We start from the raw sequence: 23,001 nt of genomic DNA, 5'->3' as shown, positions 1-23,001 counted from the left end.
CATTCAATGTTTGTGGAGGCTTACTTTTACCTATTCATAGGACAGATTCAATGCACAGATGATCCGGAATAGGAACTGCTGGATTTACTTGCCATCATCAACTATTAGTATGACTATTAGCATGTATATCCGCGGTGGTGTAGCGGTAGCATTGTTGCATCACAGCAAGAGATTCTCCTGTTCGATTCTCGACTGGAGTGTGGGGAGTGCCTTCTGTGTGGAGTCTGCATGTCCTCCCCGCGGATGGGTGGCGTTCGAAAGACATGCGTAAATGGGCGTGCCTTTGTTGAAGGTTGGACGCCGAGCTGGCACCTCGGTGTTCATGAAAATCTACTGCCAATCATTAGCAGACCGGAGTTCCACTGTGGCGATCCCTAACTGGGAAAAGACAAAAGACAAACAACAACAACATCAACTATTAGTATGTATTTACATCAGCTCTCCTTTTATAATAATGATTTATCCAAGGAACGTTGCAAAACATAAAATTCAAACAAGCAAATGTTAATTAAACTCAAGAAAAAATATTCACTTGTCATAAACATATACTCTCACAGACACAAAACTATATATATATATATATATATATATATATATATATATATATATATATATATATATATATATATATGTGTGTGTGTGTGTGTGTGTGTGTGTGTGTGTATGTGCATGCATTTATGCAGAGGAACATTGAATGTCATTGTCATGTTTTCAAAATTATTGTGCATGCTGAATTACTGAGTGTGAAACTTATCATAAGATGCTGTTACTGAGTTGGTATTCATTAACTGTAGCATGCTGATGTGTGTTATAGAGTCTGCTGGTACATATATTGCCTATGCCAGGTACATTGCTTGAAGATAGTGAGGGAAGTTCATCCTTTTAAAACTTGCTATATTAGCAGATAGTTAAAACACACCTTACAATGCATCATCTCCAGATGTAAGCAATTTATTGAGTAATAGCTACCCTATCCTACCTTGAAGTTACTGCTGTCTGTGGTCTATACAGACCTGAAAAAAGTTGATGAATTATAATTGGTGCTAATTCAGTTTCTAATAGCACAAAGGCAGTGACTGTGAGTGGGCATTCCACCTGTCTCCACACTTGCACTGTCATTGGAGTTAAGGGGGTGAGGGACAAAGCCTCCAATATTATGGTTTCTGTTAATTGTTTAAACATTATGGACAGTGTGAGCTAGAGGTCAGCTTGATGTTTTGACTTAATACATTTCATGTTATTCCCAATTAGCCTCAATAATTACTGGTGGATTCCTTTCACCGATGCAGGACTCAGTGATCACATTACACTGAAGCCTGATCTGTCAAGACTGAGAAGCAAGAACAGTTGAACCTGCCCTCACATACATTAAAGCTCATTCCAGAGTTTGGTTTTGTCACACCATGATTTATGGATTGCAAATATGACTTTATGATGCAAAAGGCAATATGTGTGTATATATATATATATGCATATGTGGTTCTATTACCAGCTATATCTGACACACAAAGTGCTGAACAAATACACATGACTGCAAATTCAGTTGAATCTACATTAAAAAAAGCTTTTTTGCAGAGGCAAGACCACTTCTATCCCTAGTGTAGAGGCCTGTATTTTGCCAACACACCATGTTAGTAATTGAATACCCCTTTGGTTGATATCTGTTTAAGCAAAAAATTTAGTCAACTACACAGATGGTTGACAGGTGTGTGAAATCATACAATTCAGGGGGCAGAGAAATATGCCCTTTTCCCAAGAATGCACAATCTTGCAGTTAGTATATGTAACTAGTGAGGGGGAGGGGTGGCAGCCACAGCCAACATGATGTTTAAGGGTAATTTTTACAAGATCAAGATTTTTTGCTCGTTATATATGTAGTAGCATGTTGATGTTTGCAAATTCAGCTTTTTGTGGTCAACCTTGTGAACGTTTGGGTCATTTGTTCATTATCAGCAGAACTACACTGGATATAAAAAGTGTACACACCCCTGTTAAAATGCAAGTTTTTTGTGATATAAAAAAATGGGACAACAATAAATCATTTCAAAACTTTTCCCACCCTTAATGTGACCTATAACTTGTACAATTCAATTGAAAAAAAAAAAACAAATCTGTTAGGGGAAAAAATATAAAAAATAAAAAACGTACAGTACACTGGTTGCATAAGTGTGCACACCCTTAAACTAATACTTTGTTGAAGCACCTTTTGATTTAATTACAACATTCAGTCTTCTTAGGTAAGAGTCTATCAGCATGGCACATCTTGACTTGGCAATATTTGCCCACACTTCCTTGCAAAACCGCTCTAAATCTGTCAGATTGGAGGACATCTCTTGTTCACAGCCCTCTTCAGGTCACCCCACAGATTTTCTATTGGATTTAGGTCTGGGTTCTGGCTGGGCCATTCCAAAACTTAAATTTTCTTCTGGTGAAGCCATTCTTTTGTTGATTTGAATGTATGCCTGGGGTCATTGTTGTGTTGAAAAGTGAAATTCCTCTTCATCTTCAGCTTTCCAGCAGATGCCTGAAGGTTTTGGGCCAAAAGTGACTGGTATTTGGAACTATTCATAATTCCCTCCACATTGACTAAAGCCCCAGTTCCAGCTGGAGAAAAGCAACCCCAAAGCATGATACAGCCACCACCATGCTTAACTGTGGGGATAGTGTTCTTTTGGTGATGCGAAGTGTTGTTTTTGGGACAAATGTACCTTTTGGAATTGTGGCCAAAAAGTTCAACCTTGGTCTCATCAGATTATAACATATTTTCCCACATGCTTTTGGGAGACTTGATGTATTGTTTTGTAAATTTTATCTGGGCCTAGATGTTTTTCTGTGTAAGAAAAGGCTTCCGTCTTGCAACCCTACCTCATAGTCCAGACATATGGAGAATATGGGAGATTGTTGTCACATGTAGTACGCAACCAGTTCTTGCCAGAAATTCCTGCAGCTCCTTCAGTGCTGATGTAGGTCTCTTGGCAACCTCCCTGACCAGTTTTTGTCTTGTCTTTTCATCAATTTTGGAGTGACGTCCGATTCTTTGCAACGACACTGTTGTCCTATATTTTCTCCACTTCACTGTGTTCCATGCTATATCCAATGCTGTGGAATTTTTTGCACCCTTCTCCTGACTGATACCTTTCAACAATGAGATCCCTTTGATGCTTAGTAAGCCCTCTGCAAACTATGTTTTTTGCTGTAGCAGGCAATCCTACTAGGACAGCTGAACTTGGAGTTAATCAGAGTCTCTTTAGTTGATGGCAGGTGCATACCCAGGAAAACAGAATGCTGTAATTAAATCAAAAGGTGCTTTAACAAAGTATTTGTTTAAGAGTGTGCACACACAACAAAGTATTGTGGGCACACTTATGCAACCAGCGTATTGTACGTTTTTTATTTTTTATATTTTTTCCCCACAAAAAACTGGCATTTTAATAGGGGTGTGTACACATTTTAGATCTACTGTATATATATATATATATATATATATAGATAGATATATGAATATATATATATATATATATATATATATATATATATATATATATATATATATATTTCGTGGTGGTGCAGCGGTAGCATTGTTGCCTCACAGCAAGAGGTTCTCCTGTTCGATTCTCAGCTAGTGTGCGGGGAGTGCCTTCTGTGTGGAGTCTTTATGTCCTCCCCCGCAGGTTGAGTGGCGTTCCGAAAGAAGACGTGTGAATGGGCGTGCCTTCGTTGAAGGCTGGGCGTCGAGCTGGCAACTCGGCACTGTGAAAATCTACTGCCAATCATTAGTGGACCGGAGTTCCGCTGTGGTGACCCCTAACCGGGAAAAGCTGAAAGACAACAACTATATATATAGATATATATATATATATATATATATATATATATATATATATATATATATATATATATCATCATCATCGTCTTTTGGCTGTTCCCTTTACGGGTCGTCACAGTAGATCATCTGTTTCCATTTCTTCCTGTCCTCTGCATCTTGCTCTGTCGCACCAACCATCTGCATGTCCTCACTCACCACATCGATAAACCTTATCTTAGGCCTTCCACTTTTTTTGTTACCTGGTAGCTTCATCCTTAGCATCTTTTTCCCAATATACTCAGCATCCGTCCTCAGCACATGTCCAAACCAACTTAATCTTACCTCTCTGGCTTTGTCTCCAAACCTTCCAACCTGGGTTGACCCTCTAATATACTTATTCCTAATCCTGTCAACACTCGTCACACCCAGGGCAAATCTTAACATCTTTAACTCTGTCACATCCAGCTCTAACTCCTGCCTTTTTGTCAATGCCACTGTCTCCAACCCATATAACATAGCAGGTCTCACTACCCTCTTGTAGACCTTCCCTTTCATTCTTACTGGTGCTCATCTGTCACAAATCACTCCTGACACTCTTTTCCACCCACTCCATCCTGCATGTACTCTCTTCTTCACCTCTCCTCCACACTCACCATTACTCTGAACTATTGATTGTAAGTATTTAAACTCATCCACCTTCACCAACTCTACTCCTTGCATCCTCACCATTCCTCTATCCTTCCTCTCATTCACATACATATATTCTGTCTTAGTCCTGCTGACCTTCATTCCTCTTCTCTCTAGAGCATATCTCCATCTCTCCAGGGTCTCCTCCACATGTTCCCTACTCTCACTACAGATCACAATGTCATTTGCAAACATCATAGTCCACTGGGACTCCTGACTGATCTCATCTGTCAACCTATCCATCACCACTGGAAAATAAGAAAGGGCTCAGAGCTGATCCTTGATGTAATCCCACCTCCACCTTAAACGCATTCGTCACTCCCACCACAGACCTCACCGCTGTCACACTACCCTCGTACATATCCTGTACCACTCTTGCATACTTCTCTGACACTCCCAACTTCCTCATACAATACCACAACTCCTCTCTAGGCACCCTGTCATATGCTTTCTCTAAGTCTACAAAACACAATGCAACTCCTTCTGACCTTCTCTGCACTTCTCCATCAACACTCTCAGAGCAAACATCGCACCTGTAGTGCTTTTTCCCGGAATGAAACCATACTGCTGATCACTAATTATCATGTCCCTTCTTAACCTAGCTTCCACTACTCTTTCCCATAACTTCATGCTGTGACTGATCAATTTAATCCCTCTGCAGTTACTACAGCTCTGCACATCACCCATAGTCTTAAAAATCTGTACCAAAACACGTTTTCTCCATTCCTTATGCATCCTCTCACTTTTCAAGATTTCATTAAACAATCTGGTTAGAAACTCAACTGCCATTTCACCTAAACACCTCCATGCTTCCACAGGTATGTCATCTAGACCAACAGCCTTTCCATTCTTCATCCTCTTCATAGCTATCCTTACTTCCTCCTTGCTAATCCATTGCACTTCATGATTCACTATCCCTACATCATCCAACCTTCTCTCCCTTTCATTCTCTTCATTCATCAACTCCTCAGAGTACTCTTTCCATCTGCTCAACACACTCTCCTCACTTGTCAGTATGTTTCCCTCATTATACTTTATCACCTTTACCTGCTGCACATCCTTCCTAGCTTGGTCCCTCTGTCTAGCCAGTCGGTACAGGTCCTTTTCTTATCTTATCCAACCTTTCATACAACTCTTCATATGCCTTATTCTTAACCTTCACCACCTCTCTCTTTGCCATGCACCTCATCTCCTTATACTCTTGTCTACTTTCTTCATCTCTCTGACAATCCCATTTCTTTGACAACCTCTTTCTCTGTATACTCTCCTGTTCTTCCTCATTCCACCACCATGTCTCCTTGTCCTTCTTCCTCTGCCAAGATGTCATACCAAGCACCTTTCTAGCCATCTCCCTTACTAGCTCTGCTGTAGTTACCCAGCTATTTGGTAACTCTTCACTGCCACCCAGTGCCTGTCTTAACTCTTCCCTGAACTCCACCTCACAATTACCCTTTTTCAATTTCTACCATTTAATCCTTGGTGCTGCCCTTACACTCCTCTTCCTCTTCTTGATCACCAACGTCATTCTACAAACCACCATCCTATGCTACCTAACTACATATATGTGTGAGTGTGTGTGTGTGTGTGTGTGTGTGTGTGTGTGTGTGTGTGTGTGTGTGTGTGTGTGTGTGTGTGTGTGTATACCATCTCTAACAAATCATTCAGTAAAAACTGCAAGAAAGCCCCAGACAAGCTAGTATAATAAAATCCTGTAGTGGGAGCCCATGAGATATATGCACATAACCCCTTAAGGCCATACCAGTGTTTTACCTACATGGATTCTGAATACCTGTGATGCTTTACATTTTACTTTTTAAGTCTTTATGGGTACATTTAGGCCAATAAAGTCAAAGCCCACTAGCAGCAGACTTGCCATATACATATAGTTATATATATTCACACACACCTGTAGTAAACACTGTCAAAATGATGGTTATTTTTGTTTGGTGTCACTGTATGGATGTTTTTACTGACACCTGCACCTTTTGGTCACTCAGTGTACCTTGTTTTGGTTTCTTTTATAGACAGACACAAGAAACAAACAGACACACTTACATACCTGCAGTGTCAGTGGATCAACAAGTAGCACACTGATCTTTGGTGCTGGAAGATCAGAAGGCTTCAGGTTCTAATCCCACTGCAGGTGGCTGTATGGTTTATCCTGCAGTGCAGCATTTAGATAGGTGTGTTGCATTCTTTAGTGTGTTCTCCTTTGGATGAGACATTAAACTGAGTTCCATTTGTTTGAGTTTTTGCAGCTCATTTAGATGTAAAAGATCCTACAGCATCTATTTAAAAATGTAGGGGAGTTTCCCCTGGTGACTTAGACGAATTTCCACCTAGTAGTTTAAATACCACCTTGGGTCTCCCCAAAACAGAGGCTGCTAACCTAGTGGGAATAATTTGGTCAACAAAGGATAAATAAATAAAATATACACATTTATGTGTGCATGGAGCAGTAACTAGGTAATCTGTTGCCTGAGGCAACAAACTCAGTTTTACTCCCTTTCCTCTTTTCCTAGCTCCCTTGATGGCCATGCTTCAAGTCCCTGCAATCTGATTTTAAAAGTAGGAGTTACGTAAAGTTCTGCAGTTCAAAAGAGTTTCACAGTTCTGCAACAAAAAATGTTGCAACTCTTATTCAGCAGTACTCCAGGTGTGCATTAAAATACCAGCAATTATAATGTTTACCATGATGCAGTATAAACAAGCAGACAAACAGCTAAATCACTGGCCTGCCTTGCAAAAAGAGCAAGGTATTTAGTAACCCTCCGCAGGAAAGAAAGAACTATATTTGTAAAGTACAGTGGTCATCACTAACGGTAACATTTTATTGTTAAATGAAGGTCAGAATTCTTTGGCTACAGTAGATGACACACAATGTCTGAGTATGTAGCCTTTTCTGTGGCTCTGACATTGGAATCATATTTTTATGTTACAAAGGAGACCACCACAGCTTTTCATATGAATGAAATAATTAATTAATAATGAAGTAATGTCTTAGGTGGTAAATACTAACTCAGGCAGTCTTTGCATTCCTTTACTTCTTGCTCCCTTGTCACCATGGCTGGTGCTACTACAGATAATCACTTTAATGTTCTATGGCATGTTAGAATCAGTGAACAGTCATTGTTTACACCTCATACCTCTCAACTGTCCAGAGATCCATCGAATGACCTTTTTCTTCATATTTTTGGTCTGTCTCTCAAAAGATTTGTGTTTTTCCTGGCAAATCACTGAGGATTGAATTTTCTAAATAATAACAGATATTTGAGTTTTAGACTTCATTGTCCAGATTTGTTGTGCTAAGAGGTTGAGAGGTATGTTACAGCTGACTGCAGGACATTCTGGTTTGACGATGAGTGGTATAGTGCTCCTGGATACTGTTAAGAGTACCGTGTCTGCATCAGCATTGCTCCCAAAGTTACAGTGGTCCATGCTGGAGCAGAAACAGACTTTTAAATCTAATCTGTTACATGTTTTTACTCAGTGCTACTAGACATTGATTACCAGTCACACTACTCAGCTTACCTGGAAAAAGTGTATATATTTTTGTAGTAATCACCTGCTTCATTACAGAATAATTACAATACCACCATAAAGTAATATTTGTAAGAAAGAATTTTAATCAAGACATAAATAAATAAACAAGCTACCATCAAATATTTGAAGACAAAGCAGCACTTCTGTATTACATATGAAAACCTATTACACTGAAATTTTATCTTAAGAATTTCGCTTCTTACTAGGAGATGCAACTCAGATGTAAAGAAAAATTAGACATCAGTGATACTGACCTCCAGGGAGCATCCTTTGGTTATTCCTACATAGTCCAGGCTACTCAGTAGATTGTATGAAGAACGAGACACCTCAATGTCTTTCAAGCATCCTGCATATTTTCTCAAGTTGACCTCAGGCCTGTTAAATTAAAACAACAGTTAACATGTAAAACATGATCTAGTGACAGAATTTTATCAGAGGAACAGAAAGACAGAATGAAATGCACTGTGAAAATCCAAGGACAAACTCTTTAACATGAAGATAAGGATTACAGAGAGACTTACTGCTGTCTGCAGGGATTTTATCAACAAACGAATCCTGGTAACTAACCGAGGCAGTTTTCCATGCTCTAGCCAGGTTCCTAAAGGTTGAATGACATAGCTAATATTTAGTTAATATAATAATGGCTGGTAGCAAATTTTAATGACCATGAAATGACCCACTTCCTTTGATGTTTTCTGCAATTTCTTGCTGTGTGACCCTAACATAAGGGAAGTAACAAAAACATCATATAGGCAGAATGAGAGCAAAAGGCATGATCATTTTTCTGTTTCAAAAGAAATTACCTGAGTTTTCCACCGCTTATGTGACGTCTTTGTATTTTTCTGTAGTGTAGTTTGACATTAGAGCTGCTCTTTTAGATTATCAGAGGTGGTGCACCCCCTCCCACGATGGAAGGTGTTCATGGGGAAGACACATTAGCTTCAATGTTTTTATGCTTAACAATACCGGTTCACAATATTGTGTATTCAGGACAAAATTAATGTGAGTTTCCTAGAACCATCAAAAGAAAATACTGACTTATCTCAGATTTGCTGAATTATATTTAAATTTCTACTTGGATTCCTACCTCTATTTACAACAAGCTGGTTTATCCTTTTGTCAGTTTTGTTTCATTTGTTTGTTAACTGAGTAGATGATCAAATTCTTCACAGCCAGTTTTTAGCTATGAACAAGACCAGATAGGCAAGGCTCAATGTAACATATAGAGTATTTAGTATAGCCTAACTTCTGATACAGAGGGAACAGATGCAACTTAAAACTGGGCTCTCTGTGTAATAGTTTGTTTCCAAATCAATGACACAAGCTTACTTCAGCATCTTAAGTCAGTTATATTTGTACAAACATATGAATTGAATGGGGATGTGCAATGCTCAAGATTCTAGTCTGTGAAGGTACAGGATTCAGGTACTTAAAGTTTATTGGCATTTCACCCCACCTTGGTTCACCTATACAGGAACATCTGAAGAAATCAAAGACCCAGAGACAGATGTCTCCAGTTTTTGAAAGTTGAGCATGGTTTCTGCCAAACAATAAGCTGTAGAAATGGACATATTCTACTCTATAAATGAAATACATCCCCAGTAAGTTCCAACTTATTTTAACTATCAAGAATAACAAAAGAATAGTGGCTATCCTGCGTAACCACAATAAGGATATTTTGAATGAAACTATAAGCTGTGTGTTAAATCTTCCAGTATGTATAAGGGTGGGCATAATGATGCACATTCACTTTGCAAACAGAATGGACTCTCCACATTTAAAGTGCTACAGCAGCTAAATGAGACAGAGGAGAGGTGCACACATAAGACTGACTGCCAGCACTGGGCATGGCACCTGCTGCAATGGAATGGCACTGTTTACGGAGTTTTAGTCAGCAGTAGTATCCCAGTGATATCTGCATTGCTTGTTAACAGAAGTCCCTGTGCAGGTAAACACTAATAACCGATTTAGTAGTAGGGAATACTGTGTGTGTGTGTGTGTGTGTGTGTGTGTATACATATATGTAGATATATAGATACATATAGATATGTGCATGTGTGTGTGTGTACACACACACAAACACACATATATATATATATATATATATATATATATATATATATATATATATAGATAGGTAGATATAGATAGATATAGATTTTGTGTGTGTGTGTGTGTGTGTGTGTGTGTGTGTGTGTGTGTGTGTGCATGTGCATGCGTGTACGTGTGTGTGTGTGTGTGTGTGTGTGTGTGTGTGTGTGTGTGTGTGTGTGTGTGTGTGTGTGTGTGTAGGGCAGCACAGTGGCATACTGGATAGCATTGGTGTCTCACAGTAAAAGGTACCCTGGTTCAATTCTCACCAGCGCTGCTTTCTGTCTGGAGTCTGCATGCCTTTCCTTTGTTTGTGTGGGTTTTCTCTGGATGCTCTGGTTTCTTCCCACATTCCAAAGACATAAGGTATGTGGATTGGACACTCTAAATTGGCCATAGATGCAAATGTCTGGTCTGGAAAAAGAACTGCAGCATGGCTACCCACCTGGCAGTATAAACTTTGGCTCTAGATAATTATCAGAAGTCAAGTGACACTCCAACCCCGTAGGAAAAAAGGGGTTGTGGATGGAATACTATATGTTGAGCAGATAGTATAAATTATATGACTCACAGAAGGAATCCTGCATGAGATGAGATAATTACATTCTTGCAAATCTTTTAATGGATTATGGCATGGTGTAAAAATAGCAAAACTAGTGCATTTTGGAAAAGGGTACACTGGTTTAGAATTATGTGTGACAAAAAATATTTTATTTTATTTTATTTATTTATTTATTAACCAAGTAAGCCCACCGGACAGAAATGTCCTTTTTCAGGGGAAGTACTGTCTAGTTGTATGACTTGCTCAAAATGACACAACAGAAAATTTGAAGTGGAAAGAATCAGACCCCGAGACGTGGATTACAGGAAGCAGCTCATTAACAGCTCAGAGCCAGGTCAGATAGTGCCAAGTGAAATTTTGTACAATACAAGTTAGAAATGAACAATTTTATAAAAGATTTTTGAAACAATTTTATAACTTGCCAGTTGTAGAATTCTGTACCTGTATAATTATTTATTCATGTACGTATTTATTTTTTCTTTGAAAAGCATGTAGGCCAAGTGAGACAAAGTCAAGGCCCATTTTCAGGAGTGGCCTGAGGAGAAAATCTCCACAGAGTAAACAAAAAATACATTACATAGATTAACAAATATATAAAATCTATCTAGTAAACATAAAATACAACATATGATATAGTCAAAGACAAGTACAAAGTCATACACATTACATTAGAGGTAATATTACTACATAACTAGATAGTTTATTGAATATATTGTATGGAGTTACAGTTCAACTAAATGTGTATTTATAGTTAAAATAGAAACAGTTTTGTTTAGTAACTGGAAGTTGAAAGTAATGAGCTCTAGCAAGTATATTTGGATGTACACATTTTCATCAAGGTTGAAACAGAATATGTTAGTTAACAGTTCTTGTGAGAGCATGGTAATCTTGATAGGGAGGTGGAAAAGAGATGGATAATAGGGGAACGATAAGAATATAAGACAGAGATGGTAAAGGGTGGTAGCGGGAAAATGACAGTGGTGTTGTGAAAATTATATAGAACAGAGATGGTGAAAGATAGTAGTGTGAGAAAGAGAGTGGAGAAATCATCATTAAAAGATTTTAAGTCAATATGACATGTATAGTAAGGGGGAGCGGGAGGAATGGTAATAATTAGATTAAGGGAGTTTGAGGGTGGAATTCAACTCTGCATGCAAGGGCAGTCATTGTTCATTGTAAATTAATTCTCTGTTTTTTAAGTTAAATGATTTAATACTGTCCTCAGTTGTAATTTTAGGTGGTACTGACTTCCAATGTTTAGTTCTACGCACAGAATATAGGGAGCCACCAGCATGACTGTTATATTTGGTTGTAGACAACGTGTTTTTGTTGCAATCTTGATGGTCTTGGGGCTGTACATTCAGACAAGTCCTTATACTGCAGAAAACCTATCTGGTGTTTGTATTATATTATTAATAGTTTTGATATGAATGACTGTAAGGGTAGTTTGTTGATCAAGCCAGTCTGCATTGGTTAGAGACAGAAAAATTAGCTACTCTATCTGGTAGATTTGCTGCAAGTTTGGCAGTTTTAATGTAGGTTTACTCTAGTTTATGAATGTGTTTTTGTAGGCTGATTAGAAGTAATGATGCATAGAGGAGAGTACAGAGCAAGAATGCTATGGCTGCTGTGTGACTTGCAGGTAGATAAGGTTTTGCTTTATATAAATTACTAGCTTTTTTGTTTGTTTTACATATAGTAGACTCAATGTGTGGATCAGGGCAGCCACGTTGGTGCAGCAGTTATCGTTGCCACCTCACAGCAAGAGGTTCCCCGGTTCAATCCTTAACTGGGCCCTGGGTGCCTTCTGTGCAGAGTCTGCATGTTCTCCCTGTGGTTGCATGGGTTTCCTCCTGGTGCTCCGGTTTCCTCCCACATCCCAAAGACATGTTGTAGGTGGACTGGACACTCTAAATTGGCCCTAGGCATGAGTGCATGTGTGTGTGTGCCTTCTGTGGAAGGTTAGGCGCTGGGCTGGCAACTCAACACCGTAAAACTCCACTGCCAATCATGAGCGGACAGGTGATCCTTTGTGGTGACCCCTAATTGGGAAAAGCTGAAAGAAGAAGAGACTCAATGTTGGATCATAGTTTAGCTGTTGATTAAGAATAATATGTAGTAGGTTTGTTTTGCATACCTATTTAGTAGCAGTGGTTGTACTGAGGAGATATAGAAACTGTCAGTGATATTGTTGAGAAGTTGGAATAAACAGCATGAGTTTAGTTTCTTTTGTTACTTGGTCCTGTAAATATTTATCATGTGGTGAGGGGATTGCTGTGCAACATTTTGAAGTTGTATTAATGATTTGTTGAGAAGTTGATGAAGCTGTCTACATACTGCTCTAAGAAAAAGTTTGGTATACATATATATATATATATATATATATATATAGTTCCACTTGAAATCATCGAATTACCATTTCATCGAATTGCAAATCATCGAGACCAAATCGTCGAAAACTCATTTCATCGCAAACTCATATAATCGAATCTCAAATCATCGAAAACTATAAAGCAACTACAAATAACATCCCAGACACTGTTTACTATGTTTATGCAGGGGGGCAAGCCCCCCTGCACCCCCCATGTGGGGGGCTCCACCCATGCAACCCCCGTAATAAAATATACCAACTCTAAGGTTGCACTACAGTGGGGTTAGGAAATAACCTCTTTCCCCCACTGTAGTGCAACCTTGGAGTTGGTATATTTATTTATGGGGGGGTGCAGGGGGGCTTGCCCCCCTGCATAAACATAGTAAACAGTGTCTGGGATGTTATTTGTAGTTGCTTTATAGTTTTCGATGATTTGAGATTCGATGATATGCTTTTGTGATGAAATGAGTTTTCGACTATTTGGTCTCGATGATTTGCAATTCGATTAAATGGTAATTCGATGATTTCAAGTGGAACCATATATATATATATATATATATATATATATATATATATATATATGGGTCTACTATACATGATCGAAATTGCAGAAAGCCGAAACCCATATGGCCGAGACCATATGTTCGACTTCCGCAAATTTGAACATGTAAAAATAAAAAGAAATACACAACACTATACCCTCAAACCCCCTGTAACTTTAATATACCCACTCCGAGATCGCACTACAGTGCGGAAATGGAAATATTTCCATTCCGCACTGCACAGAGATGTCCGTTACACATGGTTGGGATTTCAAAAGTCGAACATATGGTCTCGGCCATATGGGTTTCGACTTTGTGCCATTTCGACCATGTGTAGAGGACGCATATTATATATATACATATATATATATATATATATATAGATATAGATATAGATATATATATATATATATATATATATATATATATATATATATATATAATATGTATATACAGCTATATATATATATATATATATATATATATATATATATATATATTTATATAGATATATATGTACATGTGTATATACACAGGTGTTTTGTGAGATTTCTCAAATATGTTAATTGTGAAGGATGCTGATTATTTAGGAGCATACATGCACATAATTACATGTAATCAGGTAGAAGACAAGAACATAGGGAGGGTAGCAGGGTTGACCTAGCCAGTGCACATATTTTCAGCAGAGGCTGCCAATGTTGTATCATCAAAGGAAGAGATAGGAAATTACAGCATACTAGAATCTGAGCAACATCTTTTCAAAGTTAATGGCTTTCCTATAAAAGAGACAATTTCATGGAAATAGTAGTAGCAACCCTGACTCTAAGCCAGAATTGTATAAAGAGACTCCATTTATTTTGCCAGTGGAGCCGGGGAGGACTACAGAGAACTGATAGAGGCATAGCTCTTAGATCTCACCTTACATAACTTTCAAGAGATAGCTAAGGAGACTCTTGAATCTCAAGGACAGGATTAGTCTGTATACTAGAGCAAGGGGTTATGATACAGAGCATGGTCATCTGAAGAAGGGCAAATTGGAGAAACAATACAGCAGCAGCAGTAGTCCCAACTGCCTACTAACAGACACCTCTGGAATTACACTATGATATTTCTTTTTCAGGCAGTATGAGCATCAAGTGCACAAAAAGAAGGCTTATACAATTTTTTTATTGACCAACCACTGTAAAAGACACAAAAAGTAAGGCATATTAACAGTGCAAAAACGGTGGGAATAAATGAGAAAAAACTCCACTTTACTGCTCTTCCCTGTTACTGGAGAATAGTTCAGAGGGTAGCCACAAATATGGTGAGGCCTCTTTTCATCCCAAATGGAATATCATTATGGTTTTAGACTATGCTGCTAGGCACACTAAGGTGGTGGCTTTCTCCTTCACTGAGGTTGGGTTTGTTCTTCTCAGAAGCTACTGAGAGGAAGAGGGAATAGCTTCATGTCAGCCCATTCTTGGTTACACAAGTATGTGTGAACCCCTTTGACTGCATACTTTAACCATAGTGTTAAAAAACATGCCTCCCATCCAGGTCTGGTAGAGATGTTTAACTATACTCCTAACACAATTCTAAGTACATACACAGACCATTTAAGGAGTAATGGACAAATACCTAATTTGTTTCCTGTCTGCACTGAGGGGACTACCCTAAGATTTCAAAGTTTCTATTTTTGCTATTTGGCATACTTTATGACCACAAATTGAGGTGAACCTAGGCTTAATTCATGATACGTGGGAGGGTGAATCTGATTCTTACAAGAAGTTTGTTGTGCAGTACATCTTAAACTACAGAAACCAGCTTAGGAAGCTCATAGCATTGGCACAGGAACACCTTCCATAAGCCATCAGCAGTGAGAGGTCTGGTACAACAGGACAGTTATCGCAATAGGATATACAGTTGGACAAAACATGTAGGGCTTATGACTCTTTGACAGCATAATCTGTAAAAAGCATGGAAAAGTCATTTTACTGTTTTGTGGAGATTGCCAGGTTAATTATGTATTGGAGTTGGCATGCAGGAAGTGTAAACACATTTTATCATGTTAATATGATAAAGCCCTACTGTGACAGAGAGATGCTGGTATTTAGTATCTGCAGAAACTTACAAGATGGAATAAGATGGAGGATCTTTTCAGAGACCTTCATGGTGACGCTTAGTCTTACATTCAAGAAATGAGTAATGCCATCACAGCAGCTATCTGCTACATAGGTTCATGAAATCCAAGAGATACTAAAGCATTTGGGGACATGTTCATTGCTGAGCCATGGAGTGCTCAGCTGTTATTACACCATGTAGCCACAGAGATACAATGGCCAGTCACAGAGGAAGAGTAAAATATCAAGGCAAAGGAATGCTAGGTACAAATGTCACAAGAGTTTGGCCGTATTATCAAAATACAAATGATCTTTATAGATAAGGAACTGGAGTATTACGATTAATGAAAAACATTGTCAACCTCCAAGCTATATTTCGGAGTTTGCTGGTGTCTCAAGAAAGCTCATTTGAGGCTAGAAAGGAGAAGTATGACAGCTATGTGAAACTTACAGATGTCTTTTACAAATTAAATGTATTAAATATAATTATTTTTCAAAACAAAGAAGGTTGTACAGAGCCTGTAATTTTTATTTCAAGTAAATCTTGAAGTATTAAGAATGTGTAGAACTGTACAACAATTTTGCTGATCTCATGTAAAATGTATCGGTACCTTGAACTAATTTCAAAAATATAGAGCATGCAGATCTCTTTTTTGTTTAGTCTGCCAGTTCATTTGGTGTGACTGTGTGCAGAAAGGTTACAGTTAAACTCTAAACTAAACAGGAAACAGAAAACCAGAGACTCTTTTTAAGTTTTTTTGCCTACTTCAGTATGCAGTGGACTTTTCTGACCTGACAGCTTTTGTCTAGAACTGTTTGTCTGGGAGTGCTGCACAACTACTACATGCTTTTAAAAGTTAAATGAAGATAGGTTTCAGTAAATCTTAAAATTTGCAGTAGTAGTATAGCCAGATAGCTGATAGATGGAGTTGTTCTAATTGTTGCCTGTCTATTTAAATTTGTTATTCAAAATGCATTGGCTATTTTTATTTATTTCATGAAAATAAAGAATTTTACAATTAAATTTCAAAAGCTTGTGACTGGTGCTTTATTAGTGTAATGGAAGTATATAGAATCAGTGCTTTATTAAATTTTGGCCTCTGACTTTTGAAAAGTGACAAATTCAGCCATGAATACCAAATGATTATATTATGGCTGGCTTATGTTAAAAGTGAAAGATAATTGTGTTCTGGTAATTGGTATGGCTAGTTGGAAGGATTACTGCATGAACAGGAATAAGGGTGCTGGCACCACAAAGTTATCATTATTCCATCCTTGGAAACACTGTATGGTTTACATAAGCACTTTTGTCCCTGCCGAGAGACTTTATCAGATCTGATGAAGTCTCTTGGCAGGGACAAAAAACACTTATGTTTTATATTTGTTTTATTAAAGTTTGATTCAACCTCAGCAGCTGGTTTCGATTTGTTACATTTGGTACTTTTCAGTGACACATTCTTGATGGTTTAAGCATTGTATGTTTGTTTGTGTGTGTGTGCGTGGGGGGGGGGGTAGAATCCTAGACTACAGTTCTGCTCTGCAGCTGTTTGGTCTAATCTTTATTTGGGTGTACACATTTTGGCCATAACTTGAGTCAGTAGTATGCTTTCATGATATGCTTTGAAGGCCTGTTTCTTCGCACATTATTCAGTGGTCAGCCATGTGGATTGTGAGACTATAGACCCTAAATGATGCATATAAATTGGTTTTAGACATATGGATTGTAAGACTCCCCCCCCCCTTATATTCATAAATGCATTTCTGTGTGACAATATAGTCCAGAGGGTTAACTGAATTAGCTGTTGAATGAACTCTATTTGGACTGATTCAGTTTCCACCTGTGCAATATATGATCAAGCAAGATGTTGAACTGCAGATAACTCCTATAAAATGCATCTGTTTATAGTATGTTCACCTTTTTAATAAATTAATAAACACAAGTAGAACAATGTCAGGAATCTTCTACAACTTTTTCCCTATTGACAAACACAATTTTTAATATAAAAGTAAATTCTGTACAATTAAATCATTTAAAATTTAATTATGTGGCATCCTTAAATAGATTCTTAAACTGAAATGTATTGTCTTTAATATCTGAAAATGAAAAATCCTAGATGATAACTCAGATGAAATGTAAACAGTCACTTGAGGATATGCAATTATTTTTCTATAGTATTTTCAGTTAGCACTTATGATATGTATTCTTGCCCTCTTCCTCAGCATCTAATAATAGTATTCCCAGACATTAGACTCCCTATTTAATATGTACACAAGCATTTTAAAATCAATAAAAATTATATCGATTTTCTCAGTGCAGGAGATGCTCCATTTTAATTCATCCTCTATTACCTATAAACTGGGAGGGCAATTTTATTCCTCTCTAAACCCTCCATTCATGTTACTCTTTGTCCATTTGATGATTTGTTTTGAAACAGGCTCACTGCCATTCAGGCAGTAATCCAATAAGAAAGAACTAATTACTGGCATCCTGCAACATACAGCATCAAAATGAATTCAAGACTGTATTCTATACACATCTGTGCCTCTTGTTAAAACACATATTCGACATTCACAATGCAACATTGCCAAATGTTTAACACAAATTACTTCTGAATATGTCTTTAAAATTGCAAATACTGACTGCTGAAATCATTCTTATGCAGTATATGGCCAGTAATATGAACCTGAGAGACTAATACTACAGAAGATATGGAAGAGGCAGAATCAGGAAGATAAAAGGGCTGATCAACAACTCATTAAATTTGTAGAGGTAATTCATTACAGCTCCGCAAGTTCATACAGACTCAGCACATGTTGAGAAAGTTCACATCATAATGGACCATCAAGTTGTGGGTTACAAAAATGAGAAATAACAAGACTGTATGCACTCTGATTGTTAATAGGTTCATAGGTGTGTACTAGGCTAATGGCCCTGGAGCCTTTACAAGCCTAGCCCATAGGATTACCCCAGCATTGTGCCACCCGACATTAGTTCCCAGTGCCTCTGTCGAGTATAGCCACTGGAGTGATCCCCGGGGTGGATTTTCTATTTCCCAGCCACTCATCAAGATTTCTCTTGAAGAGGGCCAGTGAGGTGCTCTGTTTGACATGTATAGAAAGTCTATTCCATAGCATGGGCAGTCTCTGGGTTATGAACCTGTCCCTCCAGCATATTTTGCTGATTGTGGTAATGAGGCTGAGGTCTCTGGAGCATGTGGTGTGCAGGGAGTGGGATTTCTTTAGCTGTAGCATTTCTAACAGAGCTGGGTCAAACATGGCTTTGTAAGTCAAGCAGAGATCGTGTCTAAGTAGGTGATATGAGACAGAGAATAGTTGGAGGTTTTTGAGTCTGTCAATATAGAACAAGTGTTTAAGGCCTAGGATCTTCTTTGTGAGGTACTTTTGTGGCCTCTCTAGTTGTTGCAAGTGTCTAGTGAGGTACATGCCAAATAGGGCATTATACTCGATGATTGGCCTAATGAGGGAAGAGTAGAAGGTGACAGTGACCTCTTTCTTCTTGGATGCACAACCCTTAGTAATGAGATGTGCCACATAGAAGGACTTTCTGACCACAGTGGCAATGCGGTGGTCAAAAGAGAGGTTGCTGTTAACCTGTATTCCCAGATCTCTTATAACGCCTTCTGTGTTCAGTGGACTGCCATCGATGTGGTAATTCATGGGAACTGGGTTTTTCCCAAAGGAGATGATGACACATTTTTGGCATTGCACTTATGGCCATGGGTATGACACCAGTTGTTTGTCTCAGTAAGGCCATTCTGTAGGACGTTAACATCACTTCGGGAGTTAATAATAGCTCCCAACTTGCAATCGTCTGTGAACTTTGTCAGCCAGAATCCCTTCACGTTGGCTTGGACTTCAGAGAAATAGATACCAAACAGGAGATAACCCAGGACCGAACCCTGTGGGACTCCACTCATGACTGGTCAGCAGTCTGACTTGGAGTCAGTTACTTTCACACTGTGGGTTCTATCTGTGAGCCAGTTTGCAACCCACCTAGTGATACTGGGGTTGATGCCTAGGTTAGTGAGTTTTTCTATGATTCCTGAGTGGGGAATGGTATCAAAGGCCTTGGCCAGATCAAGGTAGGCTATATGAACCACCTTGCAATCATCCACAACTCTGGTGACTGACTCAAAGAAGTTGACCAGGTTGACCAGGCATGATCTATCCTTCACAAAACCAAACTGTATGGGAAACTGTGTGGGATCCAGAGATTGGAGATTCCCTATAGCCTTGTTTATTAGGTCCATGATGATGCATTCCATAGCTTTGCATATCAGACTCGTCAGGCTAATGGGGCGATAGTTCCCAGGGTCTGTAGTCACTCTTCCTTTGTGGAGAGGAATGACTGTAGCAGTGTGCCATTCAGTAGGGACAAAGCCTGAAGTGAGGCTGTGAATGAACAGGGTACACAGGCAAGGTGCCAGTTCACTCTGTAGTTCATCTAGAATACAGTCAAGTATATTGTCAGTTCCCATAGAAGCTGTATTCTTGGCCTTGGACAGTGCTGTTTTAACCTGTGCAATAGTAATATTGGGTGCCTGGTATTGTGATTGGTCCTTCTGGGGGAGAGGTGTAAAGTTGGCACTGAATCTGTCAGCCAGTATATTGGCAATAACTGCTGGCTCAGTATAGGAGGTATCATTGTGCAGTAGCTCAGAGCAAATCTGGGTATTGCCGTTGAGATTCTTTACATAACTATAGAAGGCCTTGTGTTGTCTTTACTATCTGGTCACCCATGTTAGTAATGACCAGGTCAAAGATGTTGCTACCTCTAGTGGGGGTAAGAACAAGCTGGTCCGGGGCATTGGAATTAATGAATTCCAGGAAACGTTGAGCAAGTGTATTGGTACATGAGTAGTTTTCCCAGTTAATGGAGGGGTAGTTGAAGTCGCCCAGTAGGAGACTGCTAGGTTGGACCTTAATATTCTCCAGGGTGCTTAGCAACGTAGAGTGTGAGTCTTGGGACATGGGTGGGGACCTATAGTGAGCTACGACCTGAATCGCTGTCTCACCCAATGTTAGCTGCACCTGAAGTATCTCTGATGCTTTATGCTGGGCTACCAGTTTGGAGGTGTGTGCACCCTTTATGAATATGAAAACAGCAGAGGTCTACACATGAAGGTCCTGACATCTGCAACCATTCCTGTAGATTCCAGCTTATTTTATTTATATATACTGTAGAACCATCTATTAAAAATGGGATAATTCAGTAGTGAACAAGCAAATGGACAAAAGGCAGCTGATTACCATTCAAAAAGTTGATAAATAACATAAAATATGTTTCTAGGTATGTCTTTACTAACTATAAATGAAATCAAGATCTCTCTGGTTCTCATCTACTAAATAACATATAATTCTGTAAGCTGAATTCACATCTTGTAGCTCTATGCATAAGATTTTTTACATGAGAAAGCAAAAAGTAAATCATGCTACTAGCTGTACACTACCATCACTCTCTCTCACCACTACGGTGTACCAGCCAGAATGATGGACAGAGAGCACAAAGCCATGCTGCCGTCAGGTTGCTTGAAGCCAGAAAGCATATAATACCTATATAACATAAAAACCTTCAATCACCCATGGGTTACTTCTGTATTACCCAGCCACTGCATTAAAACATAAGCTAATATTGACATATTTGGCATTAAACACATAACCGGGGCATTAAAATGCTGCAGCTCTACTGTTCAGTTTAATCTACTATGCCAGCATCACCAAAGACAAACACTTCAATGTCCATTTCATCTTAATATTATAACTTAGTCTTTGTTGCTGCATTATGTAATTTGAGGAAAAAACATCCAAGTTTTAATGTAAACAGTTACAAAACATAAATAACTACCCACTCAAGACAACTTAAATTTAATATGTGCATTTGTTCTTAATGCTGTTATCAAATTCCCATCATTCATAAAAAAAAAAAAAAAAAACACATTGTCATTCCAAAATGTAATACCTTCTGGATTCCCTGATTTTAACACACTTAAAAATATAAAAAAATATACAAATATATCTATCTATCTATATACATATATATATATATATATATATATATATATATATATATATATATATATTAATAGATGAATACAGATAGAAATATAATTTTATTACATTTCTTCTGTACTGAAAGTCATATGGTCAAAAAATGATTGAAAGAACATTTGACTAAAAAAAACATTTTTTGAAAACATGGTGCTGCGGTAGCATTGTCGCCTCACAGTTAGACGTTGCCCGTTCGATCCTCAGTTAGAGTGTCTTCTGTGTGGCGACACGCATGAATGGGCATTCCTTCATTGAAGGTTGTGCGTTAGGCCTAGCAAGCCAGCACGTAAAACTCTACTGCCAATCACTAGCAGACCGGAGTTCCGCTGTGGCGACCCCTAACCGGGAAAAAGCCGAAAGACACAAACAAATTCTAAATAATTTTTTTTGTTTTGTTTGAAGGGGACAACTCCCCAATCCTACCACTACGCCCCCTTAATTAGATGTTTTAAATCCTAGGTCACACAGCCATGGAGAAAAGAGAAAACACAATCAAAAAACCAAAGGCCAGCACACAGTCAGTTCTCCAAATTCACTTTATTAGTTCTTCAGCATACCGGTTTCAGCATTTATGCCTTCATCAGTGCTATAAACACAAACACCCATTCTCCATCATAAATACACTGCCCCTCACTCTAATTGGCTACTATAAATGATCATTAAGACCAGGAGCAAACAAACAACCCAGTCTAATGATCTACATCTTCTCTTTTTATCTAATATAGCATGCCACTCAATTTTGCTATTTCTGTTTAAAAAGTAAAGAAAAAAACACCCCACTCAGTGACTCAGTATTGATGCACAGACACAAATATCTACAAATCTGGAGATACAGCTTGAAGGTGAGCATTACCAATCTACACAAAATCTTCTAAATTACTAACCTAGCAACTCCAATGCTTAGAAATTGTACCATTAATCACATTTCATGACTTTCATAGTTTTTGATAAAATGGTACTTCAGTGAAAGTTACTTACAATCTCTTTTTTCAAGAATATGGCTTTCATTCAAAACATATCTTTGTAACACGTACTACAACCATATATATGTTTATGAAATTCTGATATGATTTTTTTTCATTCTGAATCCATTAAAGCATTATACAAAATACTCTACTTACATTAAATGTTCATTAAACCATCCAAAACAATTCAGTATTTTTAATGACAGTGTAAAGTATCATGGCATATGCTCAGGTACTCTAGCTAAAACTAACCTCCTGGATTTT

At 38.3% G+C, this 23,001-nt stretch overlaps 1 protein-coding gene across 13 annotated transcripts in view; it reads right to left on the bottom strand.

The window, feature by feature from the left end:
• LAMA2 (laminin subunit alpha 2) overlaps nucleotides 1-23,001 on the bottom strand; it is a 4,753,606-nt gene that overhangs the window by 560,147 nt on the left and 4,170,458 nt on the right. For all 13 annotated transcript variants that reach the window (XM_044064325.1, XM_044064371.1, XM_044064344.1 and 10 more), the window contains one exon: nucleotides 8,290-8,410. In XM_044064325.1, the coding sequence (XP_043920260.1) occupies nucleotides 8,290-8,410 (121 nt within the window). The remainder of the gene's footprint in view (nucleotides 1-8,289; nucleotides 8,411-23,001) is intronic.

The sequence above is a fragment of the Protopterus annectens genome, chromosome 1.part0, assembly GCF_019279795.1.
Source record: "Protopterus annectens isolate FY-2018-M chromosome 1.part0, PAN1.0, whole genome shotgun sequence".
Classification (NCBI taxonomy): domain Eukaryota; kingdom Metazoa; phylum Chordata; order Ceratodontiformes; family Protopteridae; genus Protopterus; species Protopterus annectens.
This window is presented reverse-complemented; position numbering and strand designations above follow the sequence as displayed.